The sequence below is a fragment of the Podarcis pityusensis genome (assembly GCF_964106645.2).
Source record: "Podarcis pityusensis genome assembly, chromosome: 11".
In the NCBI taxonomy this organism is placed as follows: Eukaryota; Metazoa; Chordata; class Lepidosauria; order Squamata; family Lacertidae; genus Podarcis; species Podarcis pityusensis.
The window spans coordinates 12,899,020-12,916,850 of NC_138036.1; the positions used below are offsets into that span (position 1 = coordinate 12,899,020).

The 17,831-nt window shown below is 43.8% G+C and overlaps 1 protein-coding gene across 2 annotated transcripts; it reads left to right on the forward strand.

The window, feature by feature from the left end:
- Positions 1-1,526: 1,526 nt before the first annotated feature.
- Positions 1,527-16,739, forward strand: DYNAP (dynactin associated protein). Of its 2 annotated transcripts, none has more exons than XM_080973554.1 (8): positions 1,527-1,749; positions 7,543-7,749; positions 9,227-9,460; positions 10,728-10,881; positions 11,803-11,912; positions 12,288-12,401; positions 15,618-15,767; positions 16,477-16,739. In XM_080973554.1, the coding sequence occupies exons 1-8, from the start codon at positions 1,666-1,668 to the stop codon at positions 16,609-16,611; spliced, it is 1,188 nt and encodes a 395-aa protein (XP_080829680.1). In that variant the 5' UTR covers positions 1,527-1,665; the 3' UTR covers positions 16,612-16,739. The 2 variants fall into 2 exon arrangements, with proteins under 2 accessions (XP_080829680.1, XP_080829679.1); XM_080973553.1 differs by lacking the exon at positions 1,527-1,749 and adding an exon at positions 6,123-6,440.
- Positions 16,740-17,831: the final 1,092 nt, after the last annotated feature.

Here is a 17,831-nt window from a genome sequence, read left to right on the forward strand (position 1 = left end):
CCCGTTGCTCGGTCCCAGCTCCTGTCAACCTAGCAGTTTGAAAGCATGCCAGAAAGTGCCATTAGATAAATAGGTACCGCTCCAGCAGGAAGGTAAATGGCATTTTTGTGCGCTGCTCTGGTTTTGGTGTTCCATTGCGCCAGAAGCAGCTTAGTCATGCTGGCCACATGACCTGGAAAAACTGTCTGCGGACAAACGCCGCTCCCTCAGCCTGTAAAGCAAGATGAGCGCTGCAACCCCAGAGTCATCTGCAACCGGACTTAACTGTCAGGGGTCCTTTACCTTTTTTAGTGTCTCAGGACATTTTTCTTTAGGGTTTCCCCCATCCTGTACATGTACTTTTCCACCCATCTCACTTTAAATTAGGGCTGTCAATCAAGTGAAATAATTTTCAGTTGATTGCTTGGCTGAAAGATGGTTACTCAGTTCAGTTTGGTTAGCATATTACCAATTCTTCATTGGTTTGATAGAGCATACAATTTCACAAAAGCTACACGTCCAGTTAGGCTGACGCCAGAATCAAGATAAGCTTGATTTCAGCAAGCATGCCCATGTGCTCAGGAATCAGGATCTTGTGCTCAGCCCACATTCCTGCAGCTGGTCACATGCTGGTTTTGTTAGTGTAGGTTTCAACATCAATGTGTGGACATCCCCAGGGGTGTTTCCTTCAATGTGACCAAAACAGACCAGACCAGTAGCATGGACCCCCTCCTGTGGTAATCATGGGAAACACCCTTTGCCCCATTAACATAAAATGAGAATTCATGAGCGTCAGTTAAGTTGCATTAGCTACAATATAAACCAGAAGGAAGAAATGGATTTGAAAGTGTGTAACTGAAACAAACCAGTTCCTAATTTTGGACATGTTTTTATTTTTTATATAGACACACACATTCAAATTAAATAAACCAGAAGCTTAGAAATGGTGATGTGAATTTTAATCTGCTTTAGTATCTTAAATTTTTGTAAGTTTTAAAGTATCCTATTTTCTCCCCGCAATATTTTCTTGTTCTCATCTTTTTGTAAACCGCTTTGAGTTTACGATGGTACCTCGGGTTAAGAGCGTAATTCATTCTGAATGGCCGTTCTTAACCTGAAGCTGTTCTTAACCTGAGGTACCACTTTAGCTAATGGGACCTCTGCTGCTGCCAGCGATTTCTGTTCTCATCCTGAGTCTGTAACCTGAAGCATCTGTAACCTGAGGTATATATTTTATTAGATGAATAAATAAAATAGTACCTGAAATCACACAAATTAATCAGGCTCGCTCTCAACTCGTGTGTGTGTGTGTGTGTGTGTACACACACACACACACACACACACTGTTTAGTTGACAGCACAAATTAGGCTCTTGATTTATCAGGACCATAGACTTTCTCACTGGCATATTACATTGCTTGGTTCATATGATGCTGAGGAACTGAATAGTGTTATGACCGAAATTAGAAGTACATTAGTCATGGTGACAGCCTTCCTGGTAAAGAAAGTTTGGTTTAAGAAAGGGGATATCCTGAATTGCAACCTGTTCCTCAAGTTGTCCATTACCGTGTGTATATCCTAAGGAAAACAGATGCTTTCTTCTGCTACTGAAGTTCAGGCCACAAATCCAAGGTAACTTCGGATTTCACTTTTGGTGTATGCAAAATTCTACTTCGCTCACTTGAAATGGATAACTCAGGATTTGAACTGCATGAAGAAACACCTCCAAGTCCCTCAGTCAAAATGGAGAGGAAAAAACAAGAACATCCAGTAAGTTGCTGTTGTGAAATAATGAGAGAGCTGATCTGAAGCTATATGCTCAGATCTGGAAACTTGTTACAAAACGTATAGAAAATGTATAGAAAATCTTGAGAATGTGCTTCCTTACTTCATCCAGCACCTCTAGCTATAAACAAGTAAGTATTAGCAGGTTGCCTAGGACTTGAACTGTGTTTTGAAAAATCTGCTAATAAAAAATGTTTGCTTTTTTTAAAAAAACCAGCAACATCTGAGTTAAAAACACAGAGTAGGAGATTTTTGTTTTTTAAAATGAGCTCATCAGGCCCAGCAAGAGTAATCCAATGGTAGAATTTTTTCTATGTGCAGTCTAATCTGTAGGCACCACTTGGAAGTTTGTACCACCCACCAAAAGGTTGATGTTGGCAGCCATGGGTGGAGAACCTGTGGCCCTCAGGATAATACTGGATGCAAACTCATCATCTCTGGTTTTTGACCATGCTGTCTGGGGCTGATGTGCAAATCCAGCTGGCTTCTGTTCATGGAATGGGGGAGTGCCATCTTGTTCTTTGTTTCAGGCTGGCTCTCCCGATGGTAGTTGGCGTCCAACAACTTCTGGATGGTTTGGGGTTCTCACTGTGTTGTAGCCTCTGAGGCAAGCAGAAGAAACAGAATCCATGTTGTCTCTCTGTCTTTTCAGCATTGTCAGAATGGACAGTCTTATATGAAGAAAGGAAGCAGTCTTATCCCAAGTCAGACCATTGTGGAGGGTTGCTATCTTTGGGTGCAGAAACAAGAAAAGCCTGGTCATATGATCTGGTACAAATTTGGTACATGCAGAAGGAGGAACGTTGGGGGGATATGTCAGGTCGACTGCTGAGAGCAAAAGAAGTAGTGCTTTTATCCTTTAAGTAATCTCTTTCTCCACTACTGATCATTCAGGATAAATAAAGAATTGCAAGGAGATTTATAGCTTTCTTCAGTGTACAATGTGTACACTTGTCTTATCTGTCCACAAGAAGTGACATGTCCATTTTGTAAATGGCTGCTAGTTATTTCAAAATGGGGAAAGGACAGAAATTAAAGACCAGTGCTCGGAATGAACTAGTTTGGTTCAACAAACTTCACTGAATTAGTTAAAAAATCTCTGAACTACACCTGCAAGTAGTTCCCATAACTGCTGGGTGAACGGAATGAGAAGTTTGTTTTGGGGGAGAACTTTGAATGATTTCAAGTTCTTGAAGTTCATTCTCTTACATTTTTTAAACCCTTAAAGTAGTGGTTTTCAACCAGTGTGCCGTGGCACCCTGGGGTGCCTTGAATGATGGTCAGGGGTGCAGCAGGCAACACTGTCTTCTGTCCCTCTTTCCTTCCTTCCCTCCTCTGATGCCCTCTCGCATCTCTGCCTCCCAAAGGCTTGCACATCCATTTATTGTAGCAGCCCTGGCTATGAGCTCCGCAGGCGAATGGCGCCCCTGGGAGGCACCTCTGTTTGGGGTCAGGAGGGGGGCAGCTCAGACCAGCGATGGCAGCAGCAGCTGCCCGCAGGACTTCCAAGGAAGAGGGGAGAGGAGAGGGGAGAAGGAACACTCCACAAGGGAGGGTGTTTCAAAAAGGGTGAGAGGCTGCTAGCTCTACAGGCAAGGGGTGACAAAACAGACTCACAGAGGTGCCACAGAAATATTGTAGTTGGTTAAGGGAGCTGTGGACTCAAAAAGGTTGAAAACCTCTGCCCTAGAGCCTTCAGACCTTTAAGCTTAAATATCATGATCGTTGGAAAAAATAATTAAGCAATTCACCATTTAATGATTATTATTCCATATTTATACCCCGATTTTCCCCTGACAGGACTTGAACTACTTATTTATTACTGTATTTTTCGCTCTATAAGACGCACCAGACCACAAGAAGCACCTAGTTTTTGGTGGAGGAAAACAAGTAAAAAAATATTCTGAATCTCAGAAGCCAGAACAGCAAGAGGGATCACTGTGCAGTGAAAGCAGCAATCCCTCTTGCTGTTCCGGCTTCTGTGATAGCTGTCAGCCTGCATTCTTCCATAAGACACACACACATTTCCCCTTACCTTTTAGGAGGGAAAAAGTGAGTCTTATAGAGCAAAAAATACGGTAATTTATATCTCAACTCTCCTCCCAAAGGAGCCTGGAGCAGCAAACAACAAGTGATAAAACAACAACAGCACCTTAAAAACTAAACTTTTTTTTGAAAGAGATAACTTTCCAGGCTCTGTTAAGGAGATGGTTAGGATCAATATTTGCCATTCCTCTAGTTACTGTAGGTCTGTGTGTGGGGCCAGGTTGGGCCACATTACATTTGCTTTGCCCCAGAGAGGCATCAAGAACTGAGCTCATCCGTTTCTGCATAGCCCCATCCTTGAATCTCTCTTTCTCATGCTGGAATGTGACAAAAAGGACAAGCACTTCTGAACTAGGTTTTTAGATATGGCAGTGATAATTGTGTCTGCATTATGTTCTGCTGAATAATAGTGACTTTCCCAAGGTAACCAGGGTGTTCTGTGCAAAACTACTGCACAATTATGAATTAACTAATATTGATTTGTTAACTTCCTCAGGCATTTTCCCGGATAGCTTAAGCAACTTTGGTTAGGACAATTTTTTGTAAGCAGAAGTAAGGGAAGAAGAGTTGAAAGAGGAAGTTTTCCTGGCTGAGCAGATCAAAACCAGCAAAATATTCTCCACAAACTTCTAAAAAAACCCAGAACCTTTCAGCATTGCAGTAATCAAAGGCAAAAACTGCCAGTTGCTACAATGACAATATTAACAAGCTGGGTCACTTCTGAAGTTATCAATTGCTTTTTCCCCTAGTTGGAGCTATTCTGCTTTGAAAATAGCCAGAGCTGAAATAACAACCTAAAGTTCAACTGATGAGGCTTTTACTTGCATGGAAATGAGAGAGGAAAGCTGAATTTCTACCTGTCAGGTAGCTAGTAATGGTACAGGTTCCTAGCTACAAAAAAGGTGGCAACCCTAGTGCAACCTGTTCTAAGATAGGTATAAACTGATTGTGTATGCATGTGGTAAGATATTAAGCTCGGATGAAAATGGCAAATGATGGGGTATTACGGGAGGTTCCTCCCCAGCTTAGGAGCTCCCTTACTCTTTGTCATAGCACAAGCCCTACCATTTCCCAGAGTTACATAAGACTTTTTTATAAAAAAGGAGGAGAATGGCCTTTAGAGACCACGACTGACGGGGAGTTGGATGTTCTATGTATTGCACTAGACAGATAATCCCTTCATGCCCACACATATAATCCCTACTCTTTACACATATACACAAACATACCTTGGAGGCATGCTCCCCCAGCCTTTCCCCACTGACAAATGTGACGTTAACATATGAAAGTGCTGGAGGTGAAATAGTTAAACAGGTTACCCAATCAGGACCCGGGGGGTGGAGTCAGAGGGACTATAAAAACAGCTCTGGGAGGGGCAAAGGGGGGAGTTCGTTGAGGTGTTCGTTGGGAGTTGGTTGGAGTGGGAGTGAATTGGGATAGAGTTTGGGGGTAGGTTGAGTTAGTGTAGCGAAATAGGCTGAGTCAGGAACAGTTAGGGGCTAGGCAGACAAGTAAATATCTGAGAGGTAGTTTAGTGAGTGAGAGCAGGTAGTGAAAGTTATAGGTCTGGATAGGCACCCCATGAATGTAATTGACTGATACCGTTTATGAAACCACACGCTTGTTAAACTGCAATAAATAAACAAACATTTACGTTTCAATTTAACCCTGACTGGACTCAGTATTGTCCCAGGTAGGGCCTGGGTGGTGGCAGCGAGAAATAAAGTGGTGGCACAGGGATCAATAGACGGTGAAACGTCCAGGGACCCTGTGTGATCACCACAACAACCACCAGGAAAACAGGATTGGAGGCAAGTCCCTGCTGTTTGTATGTACACTCAGTGGGAAACCTTAGATTGTGCTGAACCGTGTGTGAAATAGCTCCAAGAGTTATAAGATATGTAGCAGCCAGGCACGTGATGTGTTGAGACCCCTATGAAGTGACCAGTAAAAGCTAATAGTTCATAGCCAAAGTGATTGTTTCTGACAATTCCAATATGCGAGTCACATCTTTAGGGCTTCACCGAATGGCCTCATCTCAAAACTGAATGACCAAGGAAGTCATCTATGTCCCTAACACTTTCAGGATTGATAGTCAACGTTTTTGCTGCCCTGGAAAAGTCTATATGCCACCTTCATGATCCAATCTCGGCCCTACCTGGAGAAGCTAGGAATTGAATCTGGGGTCTTCTGCATGCAAGCCAGTTCCTCTACAACTGAGCTACAGACCTTCTGCATTGTGAAGTTATAGTGTTTTATCCATAAGCTTGTCATGTGCTCCCAAAGGTTGCCAGTACAGCAGCTTACACAGGCCTGGAGAGGCAATGTTCTGTTTTGCCAGTTCTATAAAAATGGCTACTAATTATTCCTCTTTGTTTCTTTGTTTATTGGGGGAGAAAAAGAACCGCTGGTCCCTGCTCAACATCTTTCTGGTCTGCCTCTTGGCCTGCGCCATCACCACTGTCTTAGGGGTGCTGGTTTTGTCTCTGGTCTATACCGCCAACACCGGCTTCAAACCAAAATACGATGCCAGCTCACAAAAGCATAGAGCTGCTTCCGCGGGAACTTCGGTAACATCTGCCCAGGTGGACCCCAAGTTCCAGTTTCTCCACCAGCTTGCTAAAGCCAAGGTATAATTTGACCATATCCTGTTTTATTTTTATTTGTTTAAGGCGTTTATACACTGCTTAATCATTAGTATTTCTAAGCGGCGTACAAGGAACCAGGAGCCACACAAAGAACAAAAAACGAAAAAGCTGTGCAAAACTTGAACTGCCTTCAAATAACTGCTGGAGTGGGAAAGTCTTTTTTGTCAGGTGCCTGAAGTTCAGCCAGGAGGCTGCCGTTATGATCTCAATTCGGCATGTGCTCCACAGGCTTGGGCCCACAACACTAAAAGCCCAGCCGGTATATATTTCACATAAGAGGCTGTGGACTGTCCTTCATTGGAGAGGTTGGATGGTCATCTGTCATGGATGCTTTAGTTGAGATTCCTGCATGACTCTTGGGGGTCCCTTCCAACTCTGTGATTCTGTGGATAAGGACCTTAATGATTATTTTGTCCATGGGGTTGCTAAGAAGTAGTAGCCTCCAGCTCCCACCATCCCTCACCAATGTCTATGCTGGCTGAGGCTTTGGGGTCTTGAATTTCAGCAGCAGCTGGAAGACACAAAGTTGGCTAGTGTTGCTCTACTGAAGTCCAGCTCAGAGGGCCTTCTGGCGGTTCCCTCACTGCGAGAAGTGAGGTCACAGGGAACCAGGCAGAGGGCCTTCTCGGTAGTGGCGCCCACCCTGAGGAACACCCTCCCACCAGATGTCAAGGAAATAAACAACTATCTGACTTTTACAAGACATCAGAAGGCAGCTCTGTTTAGGGAAGTTTTTAATGTTTGATGTTGTATCATGTTTATAATATTCTGTTGGGAGCTGCCCAGAGTGACTGGGGAAACCCAGCCAGATGGGCAGGATATAAATAATGAATTATTATTATTATTATTATTATTATTATTATTATTATTATTATTTTATTTTACTGTATAAGGAAAGAAGGAGCTACATTATGTGTTCCTGGACTGTGGAGGGACATAGCATAAGTACCTGAGCCTGTAACAAGTGTACACTCTTTCACGCAAATTCTTGTAGATAGCTAGAGGCACGATGGGCCGCAAATAACGTCACTGGATATTAGACTTTTTATGCAGTGCTTGATGTCCCAAGTATTACCCTTTCCAGAAGCACGAGTTCCCGGGCGGTACCATTCAGTGGTCGAGATTCCGGAAAAACGCCAATGAGTACCAGAACAAGGAAGAGATGGAGTTTGGAAGAAGCATCAATGCTCAGCGCTCCAAGATGACGTTTGGAACTTTGAGGATTAAGAGCAAAGGACTGCGTGCACCACACTGGCATTTCAATGCCAATGAACATGGCTACCTCTTAAAGGTACTTTTTGGGGTTATCTTAAAATTGTTTTTACCCAATCTTTCTAGTGGAAAGAACCCTTAGATAGCTATAGGATTAGGATGGTGGTTTCGTTTTTATGTCATCTTTGGGTGCCCTCCAAATTTATGGTTTTATATCTCTAAAATTGCATTCTGCAGAGGAGTCTTTTTGCTAAGTTAAAGGCCCAAGCCATGTCTGTTAAGTATCTCTTTGCATAATTAAGCAGTAAAGGATGCTAGTTGCCATGGAAGTTACTGGATGTTTCCAGAAGCGGGACAGGCCTCCCTCCTTCCTCTGGTTGGAGGTTATGTCATTGGTGGGTTTAAGAGAGAACAGACCAGGGTGAGTCGTATGTGGAGTAAACACACAGGCTTAACTTGCTCTCTGTGCGCTGAATCCAGAGCTATGGCTTTGGGAAACCCACAAGAAAACTAATGGGAAAAGCAAAATCAGTTGGGTTGTCAGTGCTGTGAGCTTGTAATGTAAAGGTAAAGGTAAAGGTACCCCTGCCCGTATGGGCCAGTCATGACCGACTCTGGGGTTGGGCGCCCATCTCGCTTAAGAGGCCGGGAGCCAGCGCTGTCCGGAGACACTTCCGGGTCACATGGTCAGTGTGACGAAGCTGCTCTGGAGAGCCAGCACCAGCGCAGCACATGGAAACTCAGTTTACCTTCCCGCTATAAAGCGGTACCTATTTATCTACTTGCACTTAAGAGTGCTTTCGAACTGCTAGGTGGGCAGGAGCTGGGACCGAACGACGGGAGCTCACCCCGCCGTGGGGATTCGAACCGCCGACCATACGATCGGCAAGTCCTAGGCGCTGAGGTTTTACCCACAGCGCCACCCGCGGCCCTTGAGCTTGTAATGTACAGGCATGTAAATAAAATCACACATCACAAAGACATTGCCATCTCCGGTGACCTTCATTTGAAGGAAACCAAACCTGAGGTATGGCTGGGGCAACCCAATCAGATGGGTGTGGCATAGAAATAATAAAACTGTTGTTATTATGTGTTGGCAACCCTGCAATCTCTCACTAGTCAGGGACTGGGGTGTGCGTAGCTGAATAAAATGCCGTCAACAGCAGTGACAGGGTATGGAGGCACCTATTTGGTGAATGAGGCATGAGGGCTCTGGCAGAGTCCTAAAGCCTTCCCACATCCTTCCCAAGTCTGGGGAAAGCACTAACTCGGCTTTGGGAAGAAGACAGGAGGAGGATTCCAGGGTGGCGAATAGATCGTCAGTGTCCTGGATCAAGAATTCTGATGCAGATGACTGATCAATACATTTTAATAGTCTATAGTTGCCCCAGCCATTCTGGGTGCCTTCCAACACTCATAAAACATAATAAAACATTGGTGCTTCATTCTTTGCACTGCTGTGATGGCCCATGGCAGTGTTGTAGTGATGGCATTGGATTTCTGCCTTCTTAACTTGATTTGCAAAGACTAGTCCTCTCTCCACCTATGTTTTTCAGGGCACTGCATGGATTGGGGTTGTCGATGCTGGTGGAAATACCGTAACCACGTACAACGTCACAGCGGGCCAGGTCATTTTCTTCCCTCGAAACACGGTGCATTGGCTCAAGAACGTCGGTACAGAAGACTGTCTGTTCTTGCTGTTCTTCACAACCCATGAAGAGCTTCAAACTCTGGATCTGGATGATACGTTTTTCTTAACACCTGAAGACATAGCAGCAAGGTCACTAAAGGTCTGTACAACATAAACTCCTTAGTGCTAGTCTGGGGGGGGGGGGCTGATTGCTGTTCATTCCTATTCAGCACTAAGCTACAGGTTTTCCCAGGGGAAAGAGGTCAGGCAACCAAATGTGTCGATAAGCCCTGAGATGTTTCTGTTCCTGATGCTACACTTGAATGCAGCTGTATTGTGAAAATCTTTGTAAGCTGCTTTAAGAGCCAATTGGGGCTATGACATGAGGTATGGGCCCCTCCAGATAGCCTTTTAATCATGCATTTATGATGCAATCGGGGTTGTCACACAATATTCCATTTTCCATACAAATTGCATCTGCAGAGGTTTTGGGGCAGCCCCCCTCCCCGCTTCATTTCCAAGCAGCAAAGTTCATCTCCTACTGAAATTCTGCAACTTTTCTTACCACAAATTGTTCTGGGGTTGGGTGTTCTTTTTTGGTCCCCTTTTTGTTGTGCTTCAGCCCCTCTAGAAAGCAGTTATGTGGCATCATTGGGGAAGCTTCTCAGAGCAACCAATAAAGCAGAATATGCCCACCACTAATGCACAGGATGTTTTAGTTTTTATTTTTTTAAGAAGCCTTTAAAGTATTTCATTTGTTCTTGAAAATTTGGTTCCTACCCCCCTTCCCATCTCTTTTAGGGCTTAAACTGTCAGTTTGCATTTCTTAGTGCAGAAAATACTGATCTGATGTGTAGAGATCTTTCCTATTCTACTTAATTCAGGAAGCTTCCGTAAGCTTCTTTGTGTGAAAGAAACAAGCAAACAAGCAGAAGGTTCCTGATGTTTGGGTTATTCCTTCAAAGAAGCTGAGTACAGCTGGTTTAAACTGGTTCTGTTATCTCTTTCTGTCAAGGTCATGCTGACTGTGAGGCCAGAAGGAGCCTGGGTCTCATCCTTTTTTTCTTTCTTTCTTTCTGGTATGGTGTTTTGTATGCTTAGTATAAGTTATTGTAAGTTTAAGCTAAGTCTGCTGCAACTGGATTTTTTATAGACAGTGCCAATCCTGAATGTATTGGATTTGTGACCATTATACTCATTTGCCTTCAGTGGCAGAAAAGCTCTGCTGGATGAAATATTAATTGCCTCTGATCTAGTTTTTGGGAATCCTGCAACGTGTTTAAGTTGTTACTCTGCTAACTACACATTGGAATCTGCTCTGGATCAATATTGAGTAGAATTTCAGTGACAAAAACTCCTCTAGCTGGAGCTCCTTTAAGTCACTGCTGCTGAGAAGCTAAATCCAACGTTTGCTGCATGTTTTCTAGCCTCAAGGTGGAGTGGCCTTCATCAGGTCTTTCCATAAGCAAGCAGAAGACCAAGCTGTCAACCTTCCTCCAAACCTAGCAGAGTTCGTTCAGAATCCCAACTACCAGCAGTCTGAAGACCCGCTTGTGTGGCGGTACTTCTTTGATCTCAAAGGTACTTCAGAGAAAGCTGAGATGGCATTAACAGGGACCTTTGTTTCCAGACAGTTAGCAATGTGGGTCGGGGTCGCTTCAGCAAAGGGAGCAGAGGCAATAGAGGACCAGCCCCACCATCACCTTAGGAACGTTCTCCTGGGCTTCTGATGCAGGAAGGAGCTGGTGGCATCCACTTGCTACCCAAGATATTTCCAGACAATCTCAGAGACCCAGCCAGGGAAGGATTGCCCAAAATCAGTGGCGGAATCTATTTCTGGTTCCACAGTTCGTTCCAGAGCATGGGCAAAGCTGGATACAGAAACTCTGCTGTCTGCGAAACCAAGCAGCTGAGTTTATTCCTAATTAAATGCCCATGGAGGAATCAAATATTCTCTTTTTAAAGCCTTGGGTTTTTAAAGAAACACTCTTGGGTGGTAAGATTGGCACTCAGATAGGGTTATCATACATCTGAACATACCCGGAATATTGCAGTCAGAAGCAGTGTCTGCATGGAAATTGGCAAAACGTCCAGGAAAATCTGGACGTATGGTAACCCAGTGTTGTTTTTGCTGACTTTCCTTAAAAATAGCTCAAAATGTCAATTTTTATGTGTCCAGGTTTTCACTTTTTGAAAAATGGCAACCCTAACTCAGGACTCTCTTAGTAGTTCCACCACCCTTGGAACTTGGGACGGGGTGGAGGAAGGCTGGGAAAGTCTATTCTCTTTCTTCCTAAGCTTTGGAGTTTTGGCCTCACAGAAGTATGTCTGGCACTTCTATATCCAGAACACGTGGTCTGCTGCTAAGTGATTGCAAATGTCTCAGAACAGCAAGGATGGCTTAGCGAGCAATGTAAGCTAATAAATATTCTGTGATGATCGCGAACTAGGTCTCCCAAGCTTGTCTTACTGTTGAGGATGCTGCGTTTGTCCTCCATTCAGGGTCAACTGAGTTCCGTTTCCCCGGGGGAATAATCCAGTTTGCTCGGTATGTGAAAGATGGAAAAGGCTTGAGTACGAATGAAAGAATTTACAGCGAGTTTCTCCATTCAGTAAGTATTGAGATAAAAAGCGCTGCCTGTTATAGTGGAGGAGACCATGGAGATCTGAGTCAAATGTTCCGTTTGGGGAGCAGTACAGAAACCCTGCCCATAGCCGTCTCTGCATGGGCTCAAACCACTAGCCTTCTGGTTAACAGCCAGTTGCACTGACCCATGGAGCCACCTGAGATTTCTAACGTTGTTGGACTCCATTTCCCATCAGCCCCAGCCAACATGGCCAGTGGTCAGGGATGATGGGAGCTGGAGTCCAATAAGTCTGCAGGGCCTCCGGTTCCCACCTCCTGTTTTAATGCTTTGAGACACCCTGTTGTTATTTTGCACAACCTCACATGCTCACGTGCTTTTGTTTGGTCTCCTTGTTTTCAGAAGGAAGATGCTCTTACTTTGGGGACACTCAGGATCTATAGCAATGGTCTACGGCAGCCCCACTTTCATTTCAACGCCAACGAGATGGGATATGTCATCAGTGGGTGTGGAAAGGTAGCTATTTAACTTAAACCACTGCGATGCAAACCGTTCTGAGTTTTCCTTGGGTAAGGAATAGGTGCTTAGCTATTGGCAGGAAGCAGAAACTCTCACAATATTGTTTTGACTCCTGCTGAAGTCTTTCATTTCACCCCCCCCCCCAGTTATATTTTATTAAATTTTTACAAGTTTCACAGTTACACTCCAATACATAATCAATTTTTCTTTTGTTTTTGTCAACCTCCCATCCCATTTTCCAGTGGTGTTTTTTTTAATTTCTCCCTCTTTGCTGCTCCTTGTCTTCTATCTCTTATACCATAGTTGTTTTTATTTCAGCAATCCTACCCAGGCATACAGTTTAGTTATGCATTCCCCCCCAGTTTTGCTGCTTTTTATCTGAGTTTTATCGGTGATTATTTTATGTATATTTGCTTTTTTAAGTTTTGCTGATTTAATCATGTTTTATTGGTAATGTTATTATGTACGTCTGTTACAAATTTTTCTGCTTAAGCAGTTTATAAGCTTTTCTATAAAAGAAAAAGGTTATGAATATTTTCAAAGAAGCATTTTGGGCTAGTGGCAAGGAGGTTGCAGGGTTAGCCAACCTGGTGCCTTCAAGATAATGAACTACAACTCCCATCAGCCACAGAAAACATGACTAGGATGGTGGGAGTTGTAGTCCAATATCTGGTAGGCACCCAGTGACTGTTGCTGGGTTAGGAGAATCAAACTGTTCTTAGCTCTGCTTCCTTCCAGTTTTCTGCAAGGCAGAGTTGGGAAAGAAATCTTGGAGCTCCACAGCCTTGCACACCAGGTTGTCTACAAGTCCTGTTCCACAAGTGTCAGGGAACTGCCATCGGCTCAGAGGCGAGAGGGGGAAGGGCAGATGGATTACAGAGAGCCTCCAAAAATCGTGGGAAGCAGCACTTCCTCAGCGGAGGAAGGAAGCCACGCCTCTAGTGGGGAAGAGCTGCAGGGCTCGAGGGATGCAAGGCAGTGCCAGGACACCTTGCCTGAGCGAAGCGGGGAGGAGGGAGGTCCCCCTTTACCCAAGCCTTCCTTGCACAATAGGCTTTCGTGCAGAGAGGGGAGGCGTCGGCTGGGGGTCAAGAAACTACTCTGCTGGGGAAAGTTTAAGGACCGCCCACTCTCAGATTCTGCTAGTGAGTGAGCAAGACATGGAATAGAGGTGTTCTGCATTGTAAATGTTTTTGCACCAATAATAAAGCCTTTGAAAAGACCAGTGAGGGATCTTGCCTGATCGCTCTCGAGCAACCACACCGATAGGCATAACAACAAGGGAGGTCACTCTCCTGTATCCATTGCGCTGCTCCTCCTGGTCCCTCCTGTCCCCTTACACAGCTTTATAACAGTATATGAGGGAGGAAAACATAATTATCTGCTTTCTCTACACCAGGCCCATCCAACTATCAAGAGACTGCTATCTACTCCCAGTATAAAAAAAAACTGGCAGTGATCTACCCATTGTCGTTGAGGACTGACCACAGTTGTTAGCTTTTTGCAGGGGAGAGCGCAGTTGTTCAGCTTTTTTGGGGGAAACAGCTTCTATACAGGGGTATGACATCAATCACTAACCTGGAAAACTGCTAAAAGCCATACAACGTATTCAACATCGCAAAGCGATAGCACCAAACTCCACCCAGAGGGACAGAGCAAGGGGGGCAGGGCGCGGAGACATTCATTCCACAGTTCTTTTATTCCTGCGATTGATAAGAGTCTCGCGATTGACCATTATCAACGGGGGATCTACCTGTTGATCGCGGCCGACCGGTTGGACGTGTCTGCTTTACACCATGAATAATGTCCTCTATCATGTCCCTCCACCTTTTCTCTAAACCTTTTCTCTTTAAAGCCCCAGATGTGGTCGCATTTTTTCATAGGGGAATTGCTCTGTCTTCTGGATCATTCTATTTTTCCCTTTTCTGAACCTTTGGCTCTGGGAGACATTACAGACGCCTGGATTTGTGACATTTTTCATGAAGTCCATTGAGAACCACAGATTTTTTTTTTTAATAATTTTTATTAACAGGCCAATCACATCACATTAGCCAAATCACATTAGTTCCAAATTATACAGCCAAATTTTAAATTTTGTTGGGGGTACCCATACATCAAGCTCCGAACGAGTCCAAACATCACTTATATTACTGCTTTAATTAAACAGTTCTATCCAGTTCAATCCAGATAGTCCTTTATTACTTTCTTCATCTTCTTGTTGTAATCATATATTCCTTTCTTTGCGATCTTTGATAATTTTCACAAGCAGATTGAAAACAGGCATCCTCTGTGTGGGTTTTGTACTCTCCAAAGATCATATCGCTCAGGGACAGCCTCTGTTCAACGCTTCCATAAAAAAAATAATAATAATAATCTTCAGTCTGTCCTTTACTTTTCTCAGGCTTGCCAAATAAATCAGGAGGCTCTGTCAGGTCAAAATTGCGTTCCAACATTCCTTCTCTTTCCAATGATCCTGATTCTCCTCCCCCTGTCCTTCTTTCTCCGGCAAGCCTGTCTTGACGAGACGCCATTTTTTAACTGCGTCATAAAAATTTTCCTCTTTCTCACCGTTCACCAATCCTCTCTCCTGTTATAATCCATCCCACACAGTTCTTGAATTCCTGCTTGTGATTAGTAAAAACGCAACGATCTTATTTCTATCTGGGGTGAAGGGTTATTAATATCACATCGTGCAAAGAAGAAAAAAAGTCCCCCCCCCTTCATTCCAAACATACAGTCTCTTAATGGTGATTCATCAGAAGATTTACTTATCCGTCCGTCACTCCTGGTCACAGAGATCCATTAATCAGCAGTCTTATCTCTCGAACGTTACTTAATGTATGTGCTTCAGCTTCATTCCAATCATATGTTTCCAATTATAATTCCGAGCTGAAGCTAACCAGCACGTGCTGATTGGAATCGGCGTCAGGAAGATCTGACTTCATCGAGGGCTCGTGCCAAGTGTTCGGCATCCCCATCTCTCGGATCAGGGGGTGCATTGTGAACACCGCTGGCAAGGCAGCCCCCCATCTCTTTGGGGGGGGTAGGAAGACTGCATACTTCCCATAGCAGCCCCTTAATTACCTCGTATGGGTCAGAGAGATGTTATTGTCGGCCATCTTCCAACGCACCACCTGGTGGCCCCCCGAGAATCACAGATTCAGTTGGATGGGTGTTGGGGTATATTTCCTTGTTGGTGCATTCTCTCTCCAGGTGGGCATTATCGTTTCACCATCACTCACCACTGACTTCACCATTGGCGTTGGAGATGTTGTGTTTTTCCCCGTTGGCACCCAACACTACATCAAGAGCACATGCGACGAAGAGTTGCTTTTCATTTTGGCATTCAGCACTGCAAACCAGGTAGGAAATCTGTGCTTGACTTCCTAGGTAAACTGCTGGGCTAGATACAGTTAAGCCACAGTTAAGTCAGTGGGGTGAGTTATTGTGAACCACAATCAACGTTACAAAGTTTTTGCGGGATTGGGGAGAAAAAAAATACCATATATTAGCGATGGGGAAGAAATTTAACTCAGTTTGCATTTAAAGGCATATCTGCCGAATTTGTGCTTTCTGAAGCAATACACCAAAAACCCAAACATCCAGCCTTCAAAATTTGAATTTTTCTGAATTTTGAAATGCAGTTCTCCAGCCAAGTAATGTGCATATACTAAAGTAGGTGTAAAAATGCATATTAGTAATAAATAACATGGGAAAGTACATTATATTAGGTACACTGCTTTGCAAAAGCGCATAGCTAAGGTGCTTACAAAGATGTGACTATTCGGTGAAATTCTCACAAAAATACTGATGAATTTTCACGAGAACTTACAATTTATTTATTTATTTGCAAACCAATGTGGAAATGTAGAGAACTGAATGTAAGACTGGAAAAATTAGAAATGGAGAGAAACCAATTGAAATTTGCCCATCCGTATTATACATGATTGTACATATTACATAAGATGGTAATTTAAAAAGTTTGCCATGAAAAATGTGTGTGCGTTACTGTGAAACGAGCGTAAACTTCCCTTTCCCAATTCAAATACTGTTGTGGTTGTTTTTTTTGTAGCTGCAGACCCTTGATATGGATGACTATTTCCACCGCACGCCAGACCATATACTAGCCCAGCTTTTCTTCAAAAAGCAGGACGAATTTAAGAAGATTCCACATTTTAACGAGGATCAGGCAATTAATCTACCATAGCAGCTTCACTACAGCAACGAAGAAGTCTGCATGAAACCACTTGTTATTAATAATGTTAATGCTGCCTTGGAAGAGTTTTTTGAGTTGTTATCTACTTCTTTATAAAGTAAACGGAGTCAGGGCTTGCATTGCGTTTTCCTAATAATGATGATGATGATGATAATAATAATAATTTATTTATACCCTGCCCATCCGGCTGGGTTTCCCCAGCCACTCTGGGTGGCTTTCCAACAAAAGATTAAAAATACATTAAAACATCAGTCATTAAAAACTTCCCTAAACAGGGCTGCCTTCAGATGTCTTCTAAGCATCAGATGGTTGTTTATTTCTTTGACATCTGATGGGAGGGCATTCCACAGGGCAGGCGCCACCACCGAGAAGGCCCTCTGCCTGGTTCCCTGCAACCTCATTTCTCGCAAGGACGGAACCACCAGGAGCCCCATGGAGCTGGACTTCAGTGTGTGGGCTGAATGATGGGGGTGGAGACACTCCTTCATAATGTCAGCTTATTCTCTACATGATGGGCTACAATATAAGGCAAAGGAACTTATAATAAGATGTGCACACATTACCCTGTTGTCGTGGTTAGCTTGACCCTATCTCATACACAAGGGTTGCCAACATTTTTGGATTCAAGGGCCACATCTTGAGGCTGAAGAGTGGAGGAAGCTCCCAAACCTTGTGGGGAGGCATCGCCAGCGCAAGTGTACCCATTGGCACTGTCTTGGCATCGCCAGGATTATAGTGTACTCAGCCAGATGTGAAGGAAAACCACATTTCTAGAACTTAGCGAGCATGAATGAGAGCACTAAATGGAAGTGTTTTGACTTACGATCCATTCCAAATGCAATGTAATAGTCACATAAATTTAAAAAAATGAGAAGTTTTTGCGGTGAGGGAGCAGGTTGGGTCTTACATTGTCCTTCCTTTCATGAAAGGGCTTATTTCGTCTGCAGAAAGGACTGCAACCCAGCAGAGACTCCCGTCGGTAGAAAGAAGAGGAACGAGAATTTTTGCTTTTTTTCCTGCTGGGCCACCTCCCACACTGTCCTGGAGGGTCTTCTCTATCCTCCAGAGCAAATTTTCAGGGAACTATTGGAGGAAGTAGGGATAATTTGTAGAATCTGCCTCAGCCCCAACCCCTTCTGTCCTCAGGAGCCTTCCATGAGTTAAGTCCTGATCATAGAAACTGCATCTAAGCCAGTGTATTTTTTCATCTT

What these genes read in the sequence shown, in the direction of transcription:
- DYNAP (XM_080973553.1), top strand. Translation starts at nt 6,135, where the DNA reads ATGTTCTGTTTTGCCAGTTCTATAAAAATGGCTACTAATTATTCCTCT. An exon ending in GTACTTCTTTGATCTCAAAG is followed by an intron (nt 10,882 to 11,802) that starts GTACTTCAGAGA and finishes TCCTCCATTCAG; the next exon opens with GGTCAACTGAGTTCCGTTTC. An exon ending in TCATCAGTGGGTGTGGAAAG is followed by an intron (nt 12,402 to 15,617) that starts GTAGCTATTTAA and finishes TTCTCTCTCCAG; the next exon opens with GTGGGCATTATCGTTTCACC.